We start from the raw sequence: 19943 nt of genomic DNA, 5'->3' as shown, positions 1-19943 counted from the left end.
AAAACTTAAGCAGCTACCTTCTTCACAGTCATGGTGGAAAGCAATAAAGTAACCCATTTGTTAAATGATAACTACCTAGGGGACAGTGGATGGATGTATAAACTGCATTCAGTTCATATATAAGCATTTGTATTGTAGATAAAGTGCTTGAGGGAAGGAACACACTCATTCCCTTTATGGTTACACAGCCTGTGATTTTGCCATAATGCTGTAACATAAAGCTCAGGCAACATTCAGCACTGCATTTTCAACAACATTATCACTCTGGACTGCTTAACTGAGGCACTCTAAGGAAATATGGCTTGTCCCAGTCCTCTTGTGAGGCAGAAGGAGGACCAGGAGCACAGGAGAAATTCTTTCTCCCTGTGTTACAAATCCTCATCTGAACACACTCCACTGGCTGGGAGGCACAGTCACCACCCCACGGATCGATACTTGTACTGAGTTGTCTCTGACTATTCTTTTCAGAAAACATATGGTAAGAGGAGCTGTTGTTCTTAACAGCTACAATACATCTCTGCTCTGCAGGGGTTCCACACCCAAGGCTAAACATGACTTCCCCAAAAAGACAGCTAGTGCCACTTTCCACACAGCAAGGCTTGTGACCCACTTCACAAATCTTTTTTCAGTGTTAAAAAATAAAGTTGATTTGATAAAAACTTTTACAGATTTCCACTTTGGAGAAAGCTCACCCCTACCTGTGCCCTTAGCCCTGGGCTAATCTAAAGGTCCATTTGGATTTTCCAGAAATTTGCTCCATATGACAGACAGTCAGTATCTGTTAAACCTGCAAACTGCTGTGCCCAAATCAGCTCAACTCTTTTCCTTTCTGTCCCCAGTGCAAGGAATTCACCTTCCACACTGGCTACGAGGTGCTCGTACAGCGCCTGCTGGAGGGGAAGAAGATGTGCAAAGATGTGGAGGATTTGCTCAAGCAGAGGTATGAAAAACAGAGTGAAAAAATGTGAACAGGCTCCTTTTTCTTTCCTCTTTGGCGTCTGGAAAGGAATGGTAGCCTGGTTCTGATTAGGTAGTGATACGAGTTTACATAGAAAAGCCTGATTGAAACCCCAGCCTTGTGATGTGCCTTGTGAAGGTACATAACAAATAGAAATCTCCCAGATTTGAGAAGGGAAGAGGAGGTTGAAGGAGCCAGAAACCCAGAGTCATTGTCACTCCCGATCCCCCGGCAGCACACACATCCACAAATGGCATTTCTAAGTTTCCCCTTTTACAGGAAAAAATGACTTGCACATTTCTGTTTCTCTTTGAATGTGCTATTGCCACAAGCACTGTTTCAGTTTCCTGCCACTACCAAAAATGAGCCATTTTTCAAATACAGAGCTACATAAAATGCTGCCTAAAGCCTTCCCCAGACACCCAAGCCAGCCCACATCATTTGCCAACCTTACCAGGCTTTGAGTAACAATGCTGTAGTTTGTGTCCCTCCTCACCTGCTTCTTGTGGTGCTGCTCAGCAGCAGCTACGGACAGCTGACAATTTTGTGGGTGAGAAAACATATTACACTGCTGCCCGGGCTCCTTTGCCATTCATTTCTGTACTTCTGACTTAGGAAAATAAATCTGAAATTTGGTTCTGTTCTTAAGTGGCTTCAAAACAGTTTCAACGTGCAGCATGAGGCACACACATGCTCAGGCATGGCATGCAGGAAAGGCCACACAGTATGGACTATATACCCAGCAGCTCATCTCAGCAGTGTCTCCTTAGGAATATTGCTCTGCCTTCCTCAGTCACAGCCTGCTTTTTCTCCCTGTGCTGTCCCCATGTAGTTTTTTTGGTTCAGGGTTTTTTTCTGAAGGCTGTTTTTCAAGCCCTGGCACTTTCAAGGGGTGTGAGCTCTAAGACTGACAGGTGAGTGTTTCACAGCTTGTGAAGAGTCTCCCTTCGAAACCTGAAGCTATTTGAATTGCTTTTCTTGACCACCAGTGGAAGCCTTTTATACTGGTGCACATCACAGTCCTCAAGTCACATCTGCCTGATGGCAGCTTAGCTGCAAATGTTTAAAATAGCTCCTCTGTGCCTCATAACTTACAGGGATCAGAACTACACTGCAGGCTTCAGGCAGTGGAATTCTGCATTGGATGCTGCACGTGCTCGTGTTTCTTTCCAAAACATTACAGGAGCTTCTACAATTTGCAGGATAAGGTTTTTCCTGGTTTTTGTGGTGGACTTTCCACAAAGAAGTAAAAAATACATGTACAGTCATTTTGCAAATCATAGAATCAGCCAGATTGGAAGGGACCTCTGAGATCATCAAGTCCAACCCTTGATGTTTCCATGAGATTTTTTACACCCCCAAAACATTCCAGTGAGTGTGTGTATGTGTGTGTATGTGTGTGTATGTGCATGTTGAGGGAGGAGGGAAAGGAGAAGTGGGCACTGAGTTAAGGAGAAAGGTATGATTTCCAGTTTATTTCTGCTGGACATTTGTTTCAGCCTGTCCTCACGTCATTCATGGGAATGACCTGGGAGCAGATCAAAGGATGGGATGAATCTCTGTTCCTAGAGGCTGCCCATACCACTGGCTTCATGCTGGAATTTCAGCAAGGACTCCTGCAGCAGCTGCCCCGAGTCCTGAAACCAGCTGCCCTGGCCACACTAACATGGGATCAGTTTTCCACCCACAAATCCCCCTGCCTGGCCTCTGGAGAAGGGACTAGGTGGTGTGGGAGTGAGAAGGCAGCTGTATTCCAGAACAAAAGCCTGGATTTAAAACACAAAATACATTCCAGCTCTGGATGGCTGCAGGGAAACCCAGAAGCTGTGTGTAAGTGTACCTAAAAGTGGGAAAGGCAGCACCAAGATGTGAAGAGATGGTGTCAGCCTCCTGCCAAATTCCTCTGGCTCTGGGATAGTCCAGTCCTGTGCCTGGGGTTTCAGGAATTTTTGACCCAAGGGTTTTACAGGAGCTGGGACTGGCTTAAGAGCTGGCCATGCTTTTTTCCCATCATATATTGTTTACTGAGCAAACAAACTGGGACTGCAGCACTGGAGTCATTCTCATTCCTGTATAGGCACTGGCATTAAGCAAAGTCTCTGACATAAAAGTGTTTCTCGTTACTAAGATCAGAAGAAAATGAATCTATTCTGCATTGTTATGTGTCTCTGGAGTATATTTCCATTTTGATGACATTTCATTCATCTAACATGACAATGAACTGGTGTGGCCTGCCCCTGCAGTTTGCACCCTGTTCCTCTAGAAGGAATCCCAAAGCAGTGATGGAGGAACACCCCACTAAAACACAGCAATTCCTAGTGTGGGAGAAGAGCAATTAACTGAGGGCACATGCAATGTTAGAGACAAGAGAGCCAAGGACAGAGGCCAGGAACACCCTCCACTCCGGGCTGTGGTGACTGTGGGTTGCTGGTCCACCAGCCTGACTGATCTCCTTGGACTGGGGGAAAATCATCCCTCCCCCAAATGCTAGCACCAGGCTATCTGTTCATTATTAATTACTGACCATTCAGTAGTTTTTAGCAGTTACTCAAAGACTGAAAACTTGGTTCCGCCCTGGTCTTACACCCAGGAGGAAGGAAGTAACATATTTAGTACAAATACTTCTTCTGAACAGAAAATAAAAATGTCCTCCAGAGCTGGGGGAGGGGAAAAGAGAAAAGAAAATATTTGTATTTCTTTATTAACCATAGAAACAGAACCACTGTCCTGAGTCACCAGTTACAGTTCCCCCTTAGGTGAGACACCACATTGTTCTGTCCCTTCCACTGAACTGCCCCGGCCTCACCCAACAACCAGCAAGGCTCCTTCCCCTCCACCTCCACTGCAGCTCTTCAAGCAGCACCTCAGGTTTCTAAATATATTCCTGCTACTCCTGGCTCCCATGTATTCTCAGTCTCTCCTAAAGGGATCCTGTGGAACCTACTCTTTGCTCCCCTCCTAGCTGGTATTTTACTGGGTCGGGTCAGCCATCAGTTTTAGGCTCCTTTTGCAAAGGAGCTCCTGTGTTCTGAGCATCCTCACCTCAGCTCTGTGCACCTCTTGTTCTAACTGACTCCACATTTGGGGGGCAGAGTTGTATGGAGCACTCCATAGTAATCAAACCCACGACAATGGGCTTCATTTCCCCCTCATTTCTTCTGGAAATAGCTTACCCCGAATATTTAAGGGGTTAACTAACAGCACCAGGACTGGAGAAATAAAATAAATTGTGTTCCTCGTGGCTTTGTACCTCAGATACAATTACAAGATTTGTGTAAATGTGATCCTGACACCACTAAGAGGAATTGAGCAAGTTTTTCTTTTAACAGAGCACAAGCAGAAGAGAGATATGGGAAAGAGCTGATTCAAATCGCCCGAAAAGCAGGGGGACAAACAGAAATCAAGTAAGGAACTCTTTCATTATTCATGCAAACAAAATGATTTTGGAAGAGATATCAAACTCCTGTGTTTTGCCTATGAATGGGATCACAAGCTGCTCACTTCAGTGTGTTACACAGCACTTCCCAATGGACAGGAAAAGTGGGGGAACACTATTGTCCTTCACAAAAGGATTCACAAAATCTCTATTTGGAAACTCTCAGTAGGTCCTTTCCTGAGATTTTTTTTCATTTCAAGATTCTTAATGTTTAATATTTGCTTCCAAAGGCAAACTAAGTGATGGGGAAAAAAGGGAAAGGAAACGGTGGTGAAATGTTTAGGATGGTGGCTTGGCAATTCTGGGAAGCTGGTGGACCCTGAGAGACTGTGACAGAACAGGTGTCAAGTGCAAAGACCCCAAAAATCAGTTTCTGCAGCAGGAAAAAATGCTTATCTTAGGAATACAAAATTTAAATCTCTTTGTAGGGACTTAATATGAAATAAATCAATGGAGCTACTGAAATGCACTAAGATGACATATATTTTTCTCTGTCTCCTCCACTACGATCTTAAATCACATATAAATTGTGTTGGGAGGGGAAGATATATGTTGGCATGGAATTTAACTTAATAAACACTGCTGATAAACTGCTGCTATTATTGGTGGCAGCAGCAATAATGAGACATTTTGCCATTATTGTAACAAGTAATAATACAGTAATAAGGTGGCAGAGGATGAAGATGTGAGGTCACAGAAGACAAGCCTGAAAGAGAAGACCTCAATCTAAACACAACCCAGCTCTATTGATCCCTGGGGCCTGCTGCCCTCATCCCTCCCATATCTCATTCCTTAATTGCAGTCTCCTTCCCATGTCCATTCATCACTCTCAGTGCAAGCCTGGTTTCCTGTTCATATTTTATGGGAAAACTTGACCCCAAAGCCGTGTATGGCCACGGCAGGGAAGTGCCAGGGGATCACCTGTGGCACTGACTGTGGGTTTGGTGGGGGTCCATCCAGGCTGACAGGGAAGCTGGGCACTAAGGCTCTCTCCAGAGAATGTGCAAAGCTCTCCCCCTCCCAGGGGTCCATCTCTGCCTTGCCCCCGAGCAGTGCTCAGGGATAACCAGGTTCCTGGGACACAGCTTCTGCCTTCCTGCTGTCTCAGTTCACTGATTTAACCAAAGAAAAAGAAGGAGGAGAAGAAATATTCCAGAATTAAAACATCAGATTAAGGATGGATGGCTTCTTCCCAAACCAAAGATCAGAGTTCCAGGATTAAAGGAAGGCTCCACCTAAACACTTTACTGCCAGTGCAGGGCAGGCAGAGCAAACGTGTTCAGCAACAGCCAGGGTTGGCTGCTCTTCAGTGACTTAGTGGATAATTCATTGATCTAACTTTTCCTAAGAGATTGTGAAAGTTTGATTTAGAGGCAGAGCCAAGTCCCGGAGTTGGGATATGGATCCAAGTTCCCCTCAAGTTGGAGGAAGTTTGGCCTTGGGCCCAGCTCCACTTTGATCTAGCAGTTTAATAGCTTGGCATAGAGGGAAGGCTGAATATACCAACCAAGCATGGTGCAGAGCTGATTTACTGTGTTTCCATAACCCAGCCTGGTCTGGGCAGTGACCAGCTTTGCACTGATGTTTTTGTCAGAGCAAGTGTCTCACTTTAGCTGTCCTGAAGCAGAGAGGATACTTGGCTTTCTCTCATCCAGCATCCTCTGGTCGTTTAAGGAATTACACACATGGACAATGAAGGGCATTTGTCCAGAGCAAAGACTTAAAATCAGAGAAAACTAAAGTCTGTTCAGGGCTGGAACAACTCAAGAAAATGAAATGTTTGGGTTTAATGCTGTTGACACATGTGAAGTTTGTGTTTGTTTATATGACACTGATGACTGGCAGCGGTTCTGCTCCCAAGGTCAGTCCTTCAGGGAGACTTGAGGGAGGGAATCTCTGCACTACCTATAATAAGAAAAGCTTGAAAGGACTATGCTACAACTGTCCCAGTGCATTTTCCCAAGTGCTTCCTCTTTATAGGACTTCCTATTATCACCTAGCACACTGAGTCCTAATTGTAATACAAGTACTTGACAGGCTGAACAGGGCTGTTCACATCTTTAAAAGCAGCTTTGAGTAGCAGTATTTCTCAAATGAAGTCTAATGTATTTGTACCTAAAACTTCCCATTGACAACCACCAGAAACAAAAGCAGCTTCCAGGTTTTTTTGCAGAATGTTTTACAGACCTTCCTGTGCCATGCTATGTATGGCACAGAAGCAGGAATTACTAATTTTAGAACACTCAGTCACTTTCTTTCTAATGCAAAATTATTATCCTCTGGTCTTAAATTCAACCATCTTTTAAACATCTCAGATACTAAGGTTTTCTGTCACCTCTCCTGAGAAATTATTTCACACCCCAGCAGTTCTCGATATCGGGAAGGCACCTGATACTCTTCTGAAAAGTCGATAAAGGGAACACAAAAAATCCATGCACAACAACCACCCAAACCCTTCCAGTACGAGAAAATACCCAGAAGACCTCAACAGGAACAACTGTAATGCCCAGGCTGACACTTCAGCCCAGTCAGGGCAGGCACAACAAGGCACAGAGAACAAGCATGACGAGTAAACACAGGGAGAAGCCCAGGGAATTCCATGGAATGCTGCACGAGGTAGCAGCTATTGCTGCAGAAAACAGTTCTCCCTCAAGCCTCCTCCATATTTTAAAAACTCTTAGTTTTGAATCAAATTAAAGAACAATTTCAACATTTATTCAGGCTTGTCCCTTCTCCCCCAGAATTTTGCCTTGGAGTGAATTGCTGAACTCAGCTTAAAGTATAAATAGAGTCAACTGCCCTGTTTTATCTAGTGAAAGACACAGATGAAGAAATAAGCTGCTGACTCAAAAGGAGGATATTAGGGAAGGGTCACTGGAATGTGACAACTCTGGGACCACTTTCCATTGCTTTGAGGAAGCTGTAGGTGACAGCAGTCATCAGGATCCCATCTCATGTGCTGTCCAGGGCTGTTCCCTCACCATCCTTGCAGCTCCTGTGATGGAGAGCTGACCCCTGAGGGCCCAGCACTGCTCGTGCCTGGCAGGGACAGCTGCAGCCCAGGACACTCCACTGCATCAGCAGGGATACAACACCATGACCCAGGAAAAGACCCTCACGTTGTGTCTCCAGCTGTGCACCAGAAACACGAGGATGGCTTGGACCCGAGAGCCAGCAGGGAACAGGGTTGTAGCTCTGCCCTGGAGGTGGGACTGAGTTCAGGGAGGCCCTCGCTGTGCCTGTCACAGCAGTGTCACAACTGGCCGTGGGGAGCCCACAGGTTTCTAACAGAAGGTTTCCAACAGCTCTCACACCAGCGAGGCAGACACGCTGCAGTGAGGGAGACGTCCTGCAACCGCTTTTTATCCGATTTCTCATTTTTAAAAAAAGCCAAGAAGGGCTTTCCAAAAGAAGCTGGTGCTGGTTACCGTGGACGTAGCAAACAAACACTCCAGCTTCCAGCTCAAGAAATAAAAGTTCCCTCTAAGTGCTGTCTAACAGCCAAAAGACACCATCATTCAATAGTCCAGCCTGACTCAGGCAGATTGAGGCGTTCTGGCTGCTTGCCCTTGCCTCAAGCACTGCAGCTGGTACAACCTCCCGGCTCCAGGGGAGGTAGAGATCCTCTTCCCAAGCCATGGCACAGCCCTAACTCAGCAGTTCCTTGGCAAGTTCATTCTAATGCACAGCAGGCCCACACACTTGATTCTAAGTGCAAGACTGCAAGACAGGTCACGCAGGCTCACACTAATCCCTTCAGCTTAATATTCTGTCTCCAGCACTGGATCCCGAGGGAAGAGTAAAAGAAGAGGGCAAGGATATGAAAATATGTCTTCTAAATCATCTCCTAACCTCAGCAATTGGCAGTGCAGGGGCTGCCACAGCAGCAGCAGCTTTGTACAGAGCAGCCCCCAGTGGAGTTTTCTTCCTTTTCTTGTTTGAAACCCCGAAACCTTTTAGCATCCACTGAGTCTTAAGGCAAAGCAATTTGCTCCTGTTGTCCCACTTTTTAAATTAAAAAAATTAAATCTGCATCACCATTTCACAGTCTCTAATCATAAGAGAAATTGTGAGAAGGGTTATTACAAACCTACAGCCGTGCTTTCTTGGCAAATGACAGCTTATACCCATCTCCAGGGGGCAGAGAGGGAACTACATGTTCTGAAGTTGAAACTGCAGTATGGCTGTGCACTCTCCATATTCCGAGGTGCACACATGGGAGAGGATGTACAGAAACTGGGCATTTTCAGCTGAGTTACAAACTGAGATCAAGTTTCCAAGTGTTTGCTGGTAGTGTACACTGTGGTGGTGCCTCACACACCATTTAGATGATTCTCAGCAGAGCTCGTGCCTTTGAGAGGAAGCACCTTTCTGGCTGCAAGGTGACTGGGAATTTCCATGCAGTGGCTTTGGGCAACTCTTCAGCACAGCAACATGAAAACAGAATATGCTACAGAGCCCAGTTTGCAGCCAAAGCAGAGCCTCTGGGAACTCTGTTCTTGGGTAAAATCACTGATGTAAACACGCAGTAGCTGGTTATATTCTGCCTAGTCTGACAACATCTATTTTTGTCATTTGCTCTGCTTGTCTCCTCTCATGTATATGATTCCCTACATTTTCTGTCCCTCTTTTCCACTACCATCTCCTTCAGACCTCGAGAAAGGGTAGTTCCTTCAAGCCTATGTCTGCTGTGCCTTTCTCTGCAATCCCTGAAATAGAACATTGCAGTGAGTGTGAGGTGAGGGCAACTGTAACCAAATGCCAATTGCTGCTTCCTGTGTATAAAAATAGTGCATCTGTCACTTAATATACAGAATCCTCTGTATTAATCCACACAAAGCAGGCATTTTTGAACTGCAGCTAAAAGTCAGTTTGGAAGGTCACATCCTTCCATGGTTGGTTATTCTCTACTCAAATGTTCTGAACCCACACAGAATTTATACACTCGTTCTTTGAACTTTCAGGACTCTGCAAAATGGACCTAAGCCTCTGCTCAGTTCCCATTCAAGTCAACCTAAATAAGCTCTCTGGTGATCAGGACAGGCATTTTTGAGCAGTGCTACTCTCTTTCTGAAGAGACATGAGGAAATGTAGTTTTATTTTAAAGGTACCAAAGTTGTTTTGATTGTTTAAGCCCTTGATTTGAATGGCGTGGTTCATTCTGGAGTCACAATTTGCTGTCTGTGGGCACAGATTAATGGGTAGGAGAAGGCACATGGAGCTGTCATCCTGTTTGCTGCCCTCCCTCTTCACTTCTCTTTTGCAATGCAGTCACAGGCCCAGGTGCAAATTGTTTGAGACCAGACAATTCTGGACTTGTTTCACCACACCACGACTGGGCTGCACAGAAAGAATTCTTGGTAAAACCCCACTGGGACTACCCTGTGTGGCAGGAGGAAAGGCAGATGTCAATTGTGGTCCCAGAGGGGACTGTCACTGGGGTGGTTTCACAACTGTGTGACTGGGATCTGAGTTCCCAGGGGCAGAGGGTGAACAGGACTGCTGGGAAGTGCTCTGGAGACTTCATCTGGCAGAGACTTCTCTCAAATTCAGAAAGGATATTTTTAAAAATTACAATAAGAACAGAACATTGTAGATCACGCTGATGTGAAAATAGAAACCTGCCAGAAAGGAAGGTGGGGTTATTTCGCACTTCTATTCACCAAGCAAAGGTAGAAAACAAAGAAAATTAAGAAAGATGTGGTTTTACGGTTAGAAGAGCCTGTGTTACCTTCCTGTGTACGAGATATAAAAGGACTCTAAATTACTCAGTTAGCCCAGCCTCTAAAGGCAAAGTACTGGAAAAAAAGGCCCAAACTATCAAGCTCAAAGTTGAAAAAAAATAAACAAACCCATAAAAGCGAGGTGTGAGAGTGTACATAGTGAGTACAGCAGTCACCTCAGCACTGCCACTGACAGGGCTCTGCCAACTGCACCCCTGGGGCCACGAAATTCAGCTCGGGATGGCTGTGGAGCAAAGGGAACCAGAGCCCTCCCTACAGGGCACTTCCCGGTGGTGCTCATGTCACACAGGGCTGCCCAGCACAGCCTGTTCTCCAGCGAGAGCCCAGCTCTTCAGCAAAAACAAGCTCCAAAACAAAGAGGGAGAAAGCAAAAAACCCCCAAACCAACCCGATAAGATTATTGTAGCCACTAGATGGCAAAAACTACCCGAAGTTGCTGCAGTGGCTGGTGCACAGGCTCTGTCTGTTCCCTGTTATTCCAGGTTCAGGCAATCCTGTTTTCACCCGAAATTCATTTTGACAAATCCAGTTTTTAAATGTACAACGGGAAGTCGTTTAACAGACATGCCCAGTAAATTTGTTGTCCAACCTTATTTTCAAGGAGACATCTGCAGAAGCCTCCATCTAGGGGTGCCCAAAGGGAAGGCTGGAGCTCTGTGTTTAGCTGGAGTGGTTTAACAGTCTTCCAGAATTTACACGGAATTTTCAGAAGCAAGCAATAAAAAAAAAAAAAAAATTAGAAAAAAAGGCAAATGGCAAATTTTCAGTTTTGCTTGAATTGTTTTCAACTGCAGGTTTTCTAATTTTCTAATTTAGCCGTAGAACAAACAAACAAAAAATCCAATTACTGCCAGAATGTTAAGCAGCATCATATACTGAGGGTAAAACACTTCAGAGTGTCCATGAGAGTGAGACATTCTCACTCTGGATGCCTCAGGGTAAAGCCTGTATCAATCCCATTAGAGAGCCAAAGCCACCCAAGGCAATAGCTAATAGGTGCTGTTAATAGGTACATCCAAACCAGCACAGACAGAATTAAAACCCACTTGTACATCAGCTACAGGAGTTGCTTCCACTAAACCCTGTGAAGCACTGAAATATTTCACTGATATAATCAGAGCATCCCTCTGCAATGAGCAGCTAATCTATGGCACTGCTGCTGCAGCCCAGGGGTCATAAAGGGAGTCCTGATGGATCCACAGGTCAGAATTTGATTTATTTGTTCTCTCCCACATGCATAACTTGGCACCATGACATATTTTCTACCCCCTTAAGCCCCATAAGGATGTGGGGTCCAATTCGCTGATTTTAGAAAATTATTATAGAAATAAGGAAGGAAATGGCTTAAGGCTGTTCCAACCCACTGATGGCCTGTGGCCTTGCTCCAGTCAGCAGCTGGGGAATTGGCTGGACAAATCCTTCACACAAGGAAGAAAAGGCCAGGGATTTCTGAAAAGGCCATTAGAGACCATGCAAGGGACAAATTGGTCTCTCTTTGCCAGCTGCATTATTATACCAGAGACCCCCTCAGCCTCACAGAGAGCCAGCACAAAGGAGAACAGCTCCGTGGATGGCTTATCATCATGAGCTGCTCTGGTAGCTCAGGTGCCTGGAAACCAAAAGAGCAGCAAATTGCTTTTCTCCTTGATATATACTGAGAAAGTGCCATTTTTCAGTATCCACTATAGCAATTTTGCCAGTTTTTGCATAACTCGAGTCACCAACAGCAAAGGAAAAAGATCTCTGGGAACAATAGATCAACACAGAGTGCAAACAGTATGTGCAGTTTGCAAGTGTTCTCTGTTTTTTAAGTTCCAGTATTTACACATTTCAGGCATGAAGTTGTTTGCACATTCCCCCCCTCCTATTGGAAATTACACACTAAAAAAGTAAATTTTATTCCTTGTATATTTTTAATTTTTCAAAATAATTCATTAGAGCGTTTAGGTGAGAAAAAGTTATCTCTGCTGCTGATATTCAACTTGTCTTTAAATGTCAAGCTTTTAATTAGCTGGAAAGAATACACTTTGTTTCTTTTCTGGTGTAACAACTTAGTTTCCATCCAAATTTCACACCAGAATATTTTTTTTTTCAAAATGAACCTTCAAATGTTTAAGTATTGTTAGGAAAATAGTTAAAAATACTCAATCTAACATGTTCTTCCTGACTTATCTCAGGAGATTGACCACAACCAATCTAGCTGAAATCTGAAAAAAAATCCAACAGCCCTTCTTTTCTGGCTGAAAGTCTTTTCCTTATATTTCTACTTAGATCTGGAAGTGGATTTCAAGGCAGTTGGTGCTGAGGACAGGCCCAGCCTTTGCCCTTGCCCATGCATTTTTCTTATGGCTGGCAAGGCAGTCTCAGTGCTGGGAGAGCAAGCTTTGATTAGGGAACAGATGTCCAGCCTAAATTAACACAGGGCAATTAGGATCTTTCATGTGCCTCTTAAGGCTCCCAAAATGGCCCGAGAGATGCAGATTTCCCTGCTCATCTGTGGTCACACATGGCTGGGAAGGGATATGGATCCTCCCCTGGACTCTCCTGGTGAAGGCTCCAGCCAGGCTCTTCACCACCCAGCTTTCCCCCTGGGGCAGACCAGAGCTCTGTGGAGAGCCCAGAACTGCTCCCTTCAGGGAACAAGGCACTCTGGGGCGTGAAGAGATGATTTCTAAACCCGACAAACCTCCAAATCACACCACAGCCCTGGCCTGCGTGTCTGCAAACGCTCTGCGGGCCTGCAAATTCAGAGCTAGAGGAATTTATTAAGTCGAAAATGCCTTTCACAGACCTTTTGCTCTCCCACCACATCTATGCTGGTATCTCTGGTGCCTTCTCGAAGTGGACTCTGGCTAGCCAAAAGACAGAACGCCAGGCAGCCTGTGGCTCCTTTTTCACGCCCTTCTGCCACCCCAGCACCCAGCGATGTGAGCCCATCGGGAGGAGCTGCCTGCTCCTCTCCGTGCATCATTTATTCACGCCGTGCCTTCGGGATGTCGAAACGCCCGGGAGCATGGGGCTTTCCGAGCCTCTGAGGCTCGGCACCGCCTGTATTGTGGGGGAGAGAAGCGGAGGAGCCACAGCGGGGGTGCTCGGACAGCTGCGGCGGGAATGCTGCAGCCGGGGCCGGGGATGCTGGCAGCCGGGCGGGGATGCTGGCAGCGGGGCCGGGGATGCTGCAGCCGGGGCCGGGATGCTGCAGCCGGAGCGGGGAGGAACCGGCCGGGGCTGCATCCCGCGCCGAGCGGGGACCGGTCCTACCCTTCACATCACCGCTCCAAACCCCAATTCCCCTCGGCCCACTGCATTTCCTGCCGCTGACTCGGATCTACTGCCAAGGGGCGAGAGGGGAATGGCTGTTAACATCCGCGGTCACAAACACAGTGGGATTCAAAAGGAGGGTGCCCAGAAGGAGCAGTGCCATTCCTTGCTTCATGGAGCATTTTACTGCGGTTCCTGACAGTAACACACTGATGCTCTTTGGCGTGGTCGACTTCTAATAAGAGACTATTGAGGGGTTTTATCTCTATGTGGATCTCTGAGATTCTGAGGGAAGGTTTTTCCCCTAGATTCACAATCCACCCCTAGAAGCCAATACTAACAAAGTGCCTTGTTTCTGCCCCACAGCACACTGAAGGCAGCATTCGAGATGCTCAAGCAACGTAAGTATTTACATCTTCCCTTCTGACCTGGGAAACATGGGCACCCAACGTGTTCATTCCCTCCTTCATCCTCTTCCCCCCTCTATTCCCAGCTTTTCTATCCCAGTCTGTAGTGTGGAAGGAAAGAATGCTCACTGTGCATTCTCCAAGCCTGGGCACCCAATCCACTTGCTGGTGGTAAAGAAAATGGCTTGTTCCTTGACTAAGTTGTATCTGGATCAAGTCACAAATATGAGCTCTATTCCCTCTTCCACAAACTAGTGACACCAAACCAGCACCTTTCTAAATGTGCCCAAGACTCAAAACACAAAATGCAGCACCACTGTAGCCAGTGGGACACTGGACCTGGCCACTGGCACCTGCTGTTTAGCCCAAAACACCCTCTTGAGAAGCAGCTGGTGAACTGAGGTGTTTGTAGAGCCTGGATAGGGGAGCTCAGCATTTCTGGAAAATGTGGGATTCCATTTCAGAGGCACCAAAGCTGACAAATGCAGAGAATTTCCCAGCCATTTCAAACAGCATCAGCCAGGTGCTGTGAAATTCAATCCATCCTTGCTGACCCTTGGGAATTCTCAGTGTGCAGCCTCGTCTAATGACTGGGCGCCACTGGCAAGCAGCTCTCAAAGCAGTGACACTCCAGCAGACATGGGGTCAAGGTGGAGGTCAGAGCTCTCTCCCTCCCTCTGCAGCACTAAACCTGATCTCCAGCCCCAGAGGAAGGGGATACATGGGGTAAATGGGATAAATGGGGCCAGGAAGAAATGCAGCTGGCTCTGCTCTAGCCCAGGCTGCTCCGAGTGCTGCTCCAGTTGTGCAGGGAGGGCTCTTGCCCCTGCACTGTGCAGACCTGCAATAAGCATCATTCAGGTTGGGTGAACCCTCAGCAATAGCAGTGCCTGCAGAAAGACAGGAAGACCTTTCTTAAGGCCACCCTGTTCATAACAAGTCACACGGGGCAGCCACATGGCAGAAACATCTCCTAAAAAGTCTGACTTTGTATTTAAAGGATTTCCACTGACTGTACATGAATTCTGATTTGCCTTAGAAATTGAAAGTGTTGGAAACTCTCATATCCAACTGGCAGTAATGCTGAAGGATGAACTGAAAGGAATAGAGGAATTCCGAGAAAGACAGAAGGAGCAAAGAAAAAAGGTGAGGAACTAAAGAAATGTTGAAACAAATTGGGTAAATGGTCCATGCTGATGACCTGTCTCCAGCCACAGGCTGGAATTCTGCAAAAGATGATAAAGCATTCCCAGTGTGCCCTGTTCACTCTATAGACCAGACTGTGGAACAAAAATATCTTTCTGATCCCAGCTGGAAATAAAGTAGTGCTCTGAACGCAGGAGCCAGAGGCTTTAGTCCCTTTTACTCTCTCTGGTGTAACTGCAGATACTGTTATTGTTATTCCTGTAAGAACTTAATCCTTCCTTTTCTCTTTTTGATACCCTTGCTAATGGGTTTCTTTGCTCTGATCCTGCATGATCTCCAACATGCACTAAATAAAGAGGTAACAGCAACATTTAAAAACATAAAAGCAAACGAATATCATGCTTAATGCAACACCAATATATGCTGAATTACAAATACATGGAATAAGTAGCATCTAGTTGATGTCATCTAATAAAAATTTGAGTGTATTTAAGGCCATTTCATGCCCTGTGATCTTATCAAGGTCTAAGTCCCTTGAAAAACAGCTCTCAGTAGAGACAACAGTGGTCACTCTCACACTTCTGTGGTGTTGAAGACCAAGATGGGAGAGTCACTTAACCCTGACAACACTGAGTGATGGAGGAATAAAATGAAATATTCAGTTCTTTGCTGATTTGAAACAAATGAAAATGCAGATGACCAGTATCCGATGCCACAAAAATCTTGTGTCTACAAGGCCCTGACACACAGGAACTTGCAATAGCAAAGAACTCTGAATATGAAAGTAGGTGAAACCAGCGCTACTGCTGAGATTTGGGGTGTGCAGCCATCTGATGAGGCACACAGGGCATACAAAGAGGGCAGGCACCAGGTTCAGGAGTGTTTGTATCTTCCCTCCCTTGGCCACTAGGATGTGCAGAGGGGCTGTTTCTCCTGTTGAGAACAGCAAGCCTTTATCTCACCTGGGAACACAAAGAAAACAAAGAAAAACTGCTTTGGAATCTTAGAGAAGCTTTTTTCTCTGTCCAGCATGTGGCTGTGAGGAAGCCAGCATTAGATATGCTGGATGGTGTCAGCATTTCTGGTAACCTCCCAAAATGCTGTGATTTGTGTTTTACTGTAGCTGCTCTCAGGACTGTGCCCAGTATGAAACAAGCCTCTGGGCAGCCCTGGAGAGAGTTTTGCTTGAGGAGAATATAAAAATTAAAGGAACCAAAAGTCCCACTGAGGAAACCCATCCCCTGCCAAGTAGGAGAGTATCTCACTGTCACATAAAGCTGGGCATATCACAACTAAAGCCATGGAAGATAATCCAGCACTGTCCTTCCAACACTGACCAGATGACAGCATAGAAATCAAATTGTACTGAGCATAAATTTGGCAGAAGCAATGGAATATAAAAACAGGGATTGCTTGTGTTTAAAATGGACAAGTACCTGTGCTCATGTGTGGGACAGTGGTTTGGTCTGCAGAGATGCAGGATCAAGCTCTGGCACCAGCAAAGGAACTCTGCTGGCAGAGCCCACGGGCACTGTGACTGGGTGTTACACTATTTCATCTCCTTAAGAAAAAAAAAGGAGGAAGAAAATGAAGATCTACATCCTCTCTGCTATTAATGGAAACCACTGAAGCAGAATGATCTTGGATTATTTTTTACCTGGCACTTTGATGCTCTCTGTATCACTTAGAAACCTGCCATTTATAAAAGCAGAGTGAAGTAATTTTCCCCACAGACAGGTGGCTTATAGGGAGGCCCTGACAATGGCTTTCCTAATCCTGCCACTGGAAAGGGAGGGAAGAAGTCCAAAGCAAGGAATGCTGACCTGTGTGTGTTCCTTACAGTACGAGTCTGCCATGGAGCGCGTGCAGAAGAGCAAACTGTCCCACTATAAGAAAACAATGGAGGTAAGCAAGGAGGGCTTGGGCAGGTTTCCTGATGCAAACTGGCTCCAGGATAACCTGTATCACATGTACCTCCATTTAAAGAAAGGTCGAGGCTGTGTGAGTGTGCAGGAGTGTGTGTGTGAGAGAGAGGATGTGATGCCTGCTCTGAGGAGAAAGCCAATCTTCCCTGCTGCATCCACTGAAGAGTCCTCAGAAAGTTAATTAATATGGGATCGATGCCCCAGGTCGAACAGGATTTCATTCTTTCTAGGCAAGAGTACTTACAGGAGTGAATGTAATTTTTCAGTCTGTGTAAATACAACTTTAAAAATGGTAAGGGAATCTCACAAGTAGGAGGAATCCTCTCCAGCTGGACAGCATGCAGGTACAGGAACTGTAGGCAGCTGGTTTTGGTTTCCAGTGGGCAACTGCCTCTAAAGGAAAGTAGTTGCAGACCTGTCAGTGCTACAGCTGGTACTGTACTAACAATTTTTATTGAAATGTGGTTATTTCAAGTGAATCTCTGAGACACAGAGATCTTTTGGTGCAAATAAGGATTTATCTTGCTTGTGAGAACTCCACCACTGGAGCAGTGGGCAAGGAGCACACTGACTTTGGCCACCTGATGCTCCAAGTCACGGTGTAGAAATGACAACTCACCCCACGGGCACCCTGGGAACGGGGGCTCCTAATTTTGTCTCTACACAGTCGCTGGGACCTGATGCCCCAATGGTGGCAGAGCTGCCTGTGTACTCCTGAGCACCCTGGAGGGAGCTGCAGTTGCACAAAGCAGACAATTTCAGGGCTGTGAGAAAAGAACACAATTTATACTCTCAGCCCCTCGCCCCAATTTTTCAGTTCTACTTTTCTATCTCCTGGTGGCATCGTTGGGAGTTTTTTCTGGGCACTGCTTTGCTCCCCCCAGGCTGCAAACCAGCCATTGTGTAGAACATCAGGCTGGAGAGAGCCCAGCCCTGTTCCCTCACGTTTGGTTTCCTTTCCCCCCAGTCCAAGAAGACCTATGAGCAGAAGTGCCGGGAGGCGGACGAGGCAGAGCAGTCCTTCGAACGGACCAGCGCTTCGGGCAACCAAAAGCAAACAGAAAAGGTACCTCAGATGACTGTGCTGTCCCAGAGAGAAAACTGGGGGGTTTACCTTTTCAAGAGAATACAATCAACCAACCCGTTCTGCAGGATGCCAGGGGCTGCTTTCTCTTCTAATTAACCCCTTGGAATCCCCTGGGAAAGAACTAAGTTATCTAATTAATTTATCCCAGGCTATGATCCAATTGCTCTATGAATCCTGAAAGGAAACTGAATGAGATTTTTCTCTGAAATTATTCATTAAAAAAAAAAAAAAGAGAGACAAGTCAGAAGGATGTCATGCATTTAGTTTTGCTTTTTGGTCTCCTACATTCAGTAGGCAGAGAATCTTACATTAAAATGCATATTTTCCCTCAACATCTTCCTCCTTATGGTTAGTTTAATTTCAGCTAAATTTACAGACTCAAAAATAAATCGTTGGAAATTAAGGCACTGCAGTCCTTCCTTGCATCATCTTGATACTTGTAGCTGACAATTCACTAACTTTTAATGGGAACATTTTACAGCGGAACAGATGGAGAAAACAAAATAAATGAACTCCCTTTGGCTCGATAAAAATCAGTGCAGTGTAAGCAAAAAGGATCAAAAATCATCTCAAGGAGTGGGGTGGGTGGGGACTCTAAAACCAGCATCAGAACTGTACATTTTATTTCCAGCATTGACTAATCTCTGATGAACGAACCCCTCCAGTTAAGCTGTAGAGAGGGGATGGAATCCTGGCTCTGCTGCAATTACACCAGAACACTCAGCAGCTTCAATGGCAGCTCAACCTGATACAGCTCCTTTCCCAGAAAGATCCCAGGGTGTTCCCTCCCTGCACATGCCAGCATGTTTGGAATGCACAGAGGCAGCTCACAAGCTGTTTAATTCTGCTCAGCATTCACAGACAGTTTGGGGCAGGAAGCAAGTAAGAATGAAGCTTCTGTTGCCAGCTTACTACACGTTTTCCAACCAGCTGTGAGGAGGAATATGGTCATAGGGACCCCTACCTGAGCCTTGCCTTCAAGGGCAGAGTGGGAGAATGTATTACCCTGATGTCTAGAGCTGTGCATGAACGTGAAACCATCACCATCTGGGCAGGAAGACCTGGGAGTAATGAGCTGTCAATAATGGCTGCATTTTCATTTGTTAAAAGCTGCAGGTTTTTTAAAAAAAGAAAAGTTCTACTTAGAGTGAATTTTGCTTTTAGGCTTCTGAGGTGTTATGGGAAATAATCTGGCATTTGCAAAGTATTTTAGAAGCTGTGCTCTTTTCATCTGTGTATTACAAGAGGAGCTTGAAAGATGAAGAATTTTAACTGCCATTTATTTCTGCTTATAAATATCTATTAGAAAAGCACATCAAACACTTGAGAAAAAACAACTCAGCCAGCAGACACAGCTTCAGGCTGGATCATGCTGGCTCTGAGCTCCTGTGGCAGGGATGTCTGAATGGAAAGATTTCCCTTGAAGTCAGTGGGCCTATGGCTGCACCTGGAAAATTCTGGTCCCTTCTTCTCCATAGCACATTTTCAACAGAACCAGGCATAAAGGCAGGAGAGCCAGGAAGTGTTTGCAACTTAGAGCCTTTCCCCTAGAAGGGAAAAGAGAGCAGGTAGCAAAAAAAAAAAAAATGGGGCTGAAGCAAAAAATATTGTCAGGAATTAATTTGGGGTATTTCTTTTCCTATTTCAGAGTCAGAACAAAGCCAAGCAATGCAGAGACGCAGCAAATGAAGCAGGTGATGCTCTATTTGCCACTGAACATTATGGTTCTTCTCAGCAGGGATCTACCAGCACAGGGTCTGGATAGAGCACCATCCAAATCACCCAGGTTGTCTCTGAAGTCAAGGTTCCCAAAGTCACTCACCCAAAGATTAATGAAAAAACCTCTAAAGAACAGCAACCTGACAGTCATCTGCTTTCTCTAACCTTTGTGGAAATGCAACTGTCCCTCTTTCATTAAAGAAATTATAGAAGATGTCCTTTAGGGACTCCACCCAGGAAAGAAAAGCTCTCCTTGAAGC

General features: G+C 45.6%; 1 protein-coding gene across 1 annotated transcript in view; it reads left to right on the top strand.

Moving 5' to 3' along the window:
* The window catches only part of PSTPIP1 (proline-serine-threonine phosphatase interacting protein 1), a 49921-nt gene that overhangs the window by 16807 nt on the left and 13171 nt on the right, over window positions 1–19943 (top strand). Inside the window, exons 2-8 of the mRNA XM_018081442.2 lie at window positions 840–940; window positions 4288–4362; window positions 13766–13800; window positions 14846–14952; window positions 16795–16857; window positions 17845–17943; window positions 19613–19658. Of these exons, the coding sequence (XP_017936931.1) occupies window positions 840–940; window positions 4288–4362; window positions 13766–13800; window positions 14846–14952; window positions 16795–16857; window positions 17845–17943; window positions 19613–19658 (526 nt within the window). The remainder of the gene's footprint in view (window positions 1–839; window positions 941–4287; window positions 4363–13765; window positions 13801–14845; window positions 14953–16794; window positions 16858–17844; window positions 17944–19612; window positions 19659–19943) is intronic.

This window comes from Manacus vitellinus, unplaced genomic scaffold (genome assembly GCF_001715985.3).
Source record: "Manacus vitellinus isolate BGI_N305 unplaced genomic scaffold, ASM171598v3 scaffold_53_pilon, whole genome shotgun sequence".
Lineage (NCBI taxonomy): Eukaryota > Metazoa > Chordata > Aves > Passeriformes > Pipridae > Manacus > Manacus vitellinus.
The sequence above is the reverse complement of the archived record's forward strand: the minus strand, read 5'-3'. Positions and strand labels throughout refer to the sequence as shown.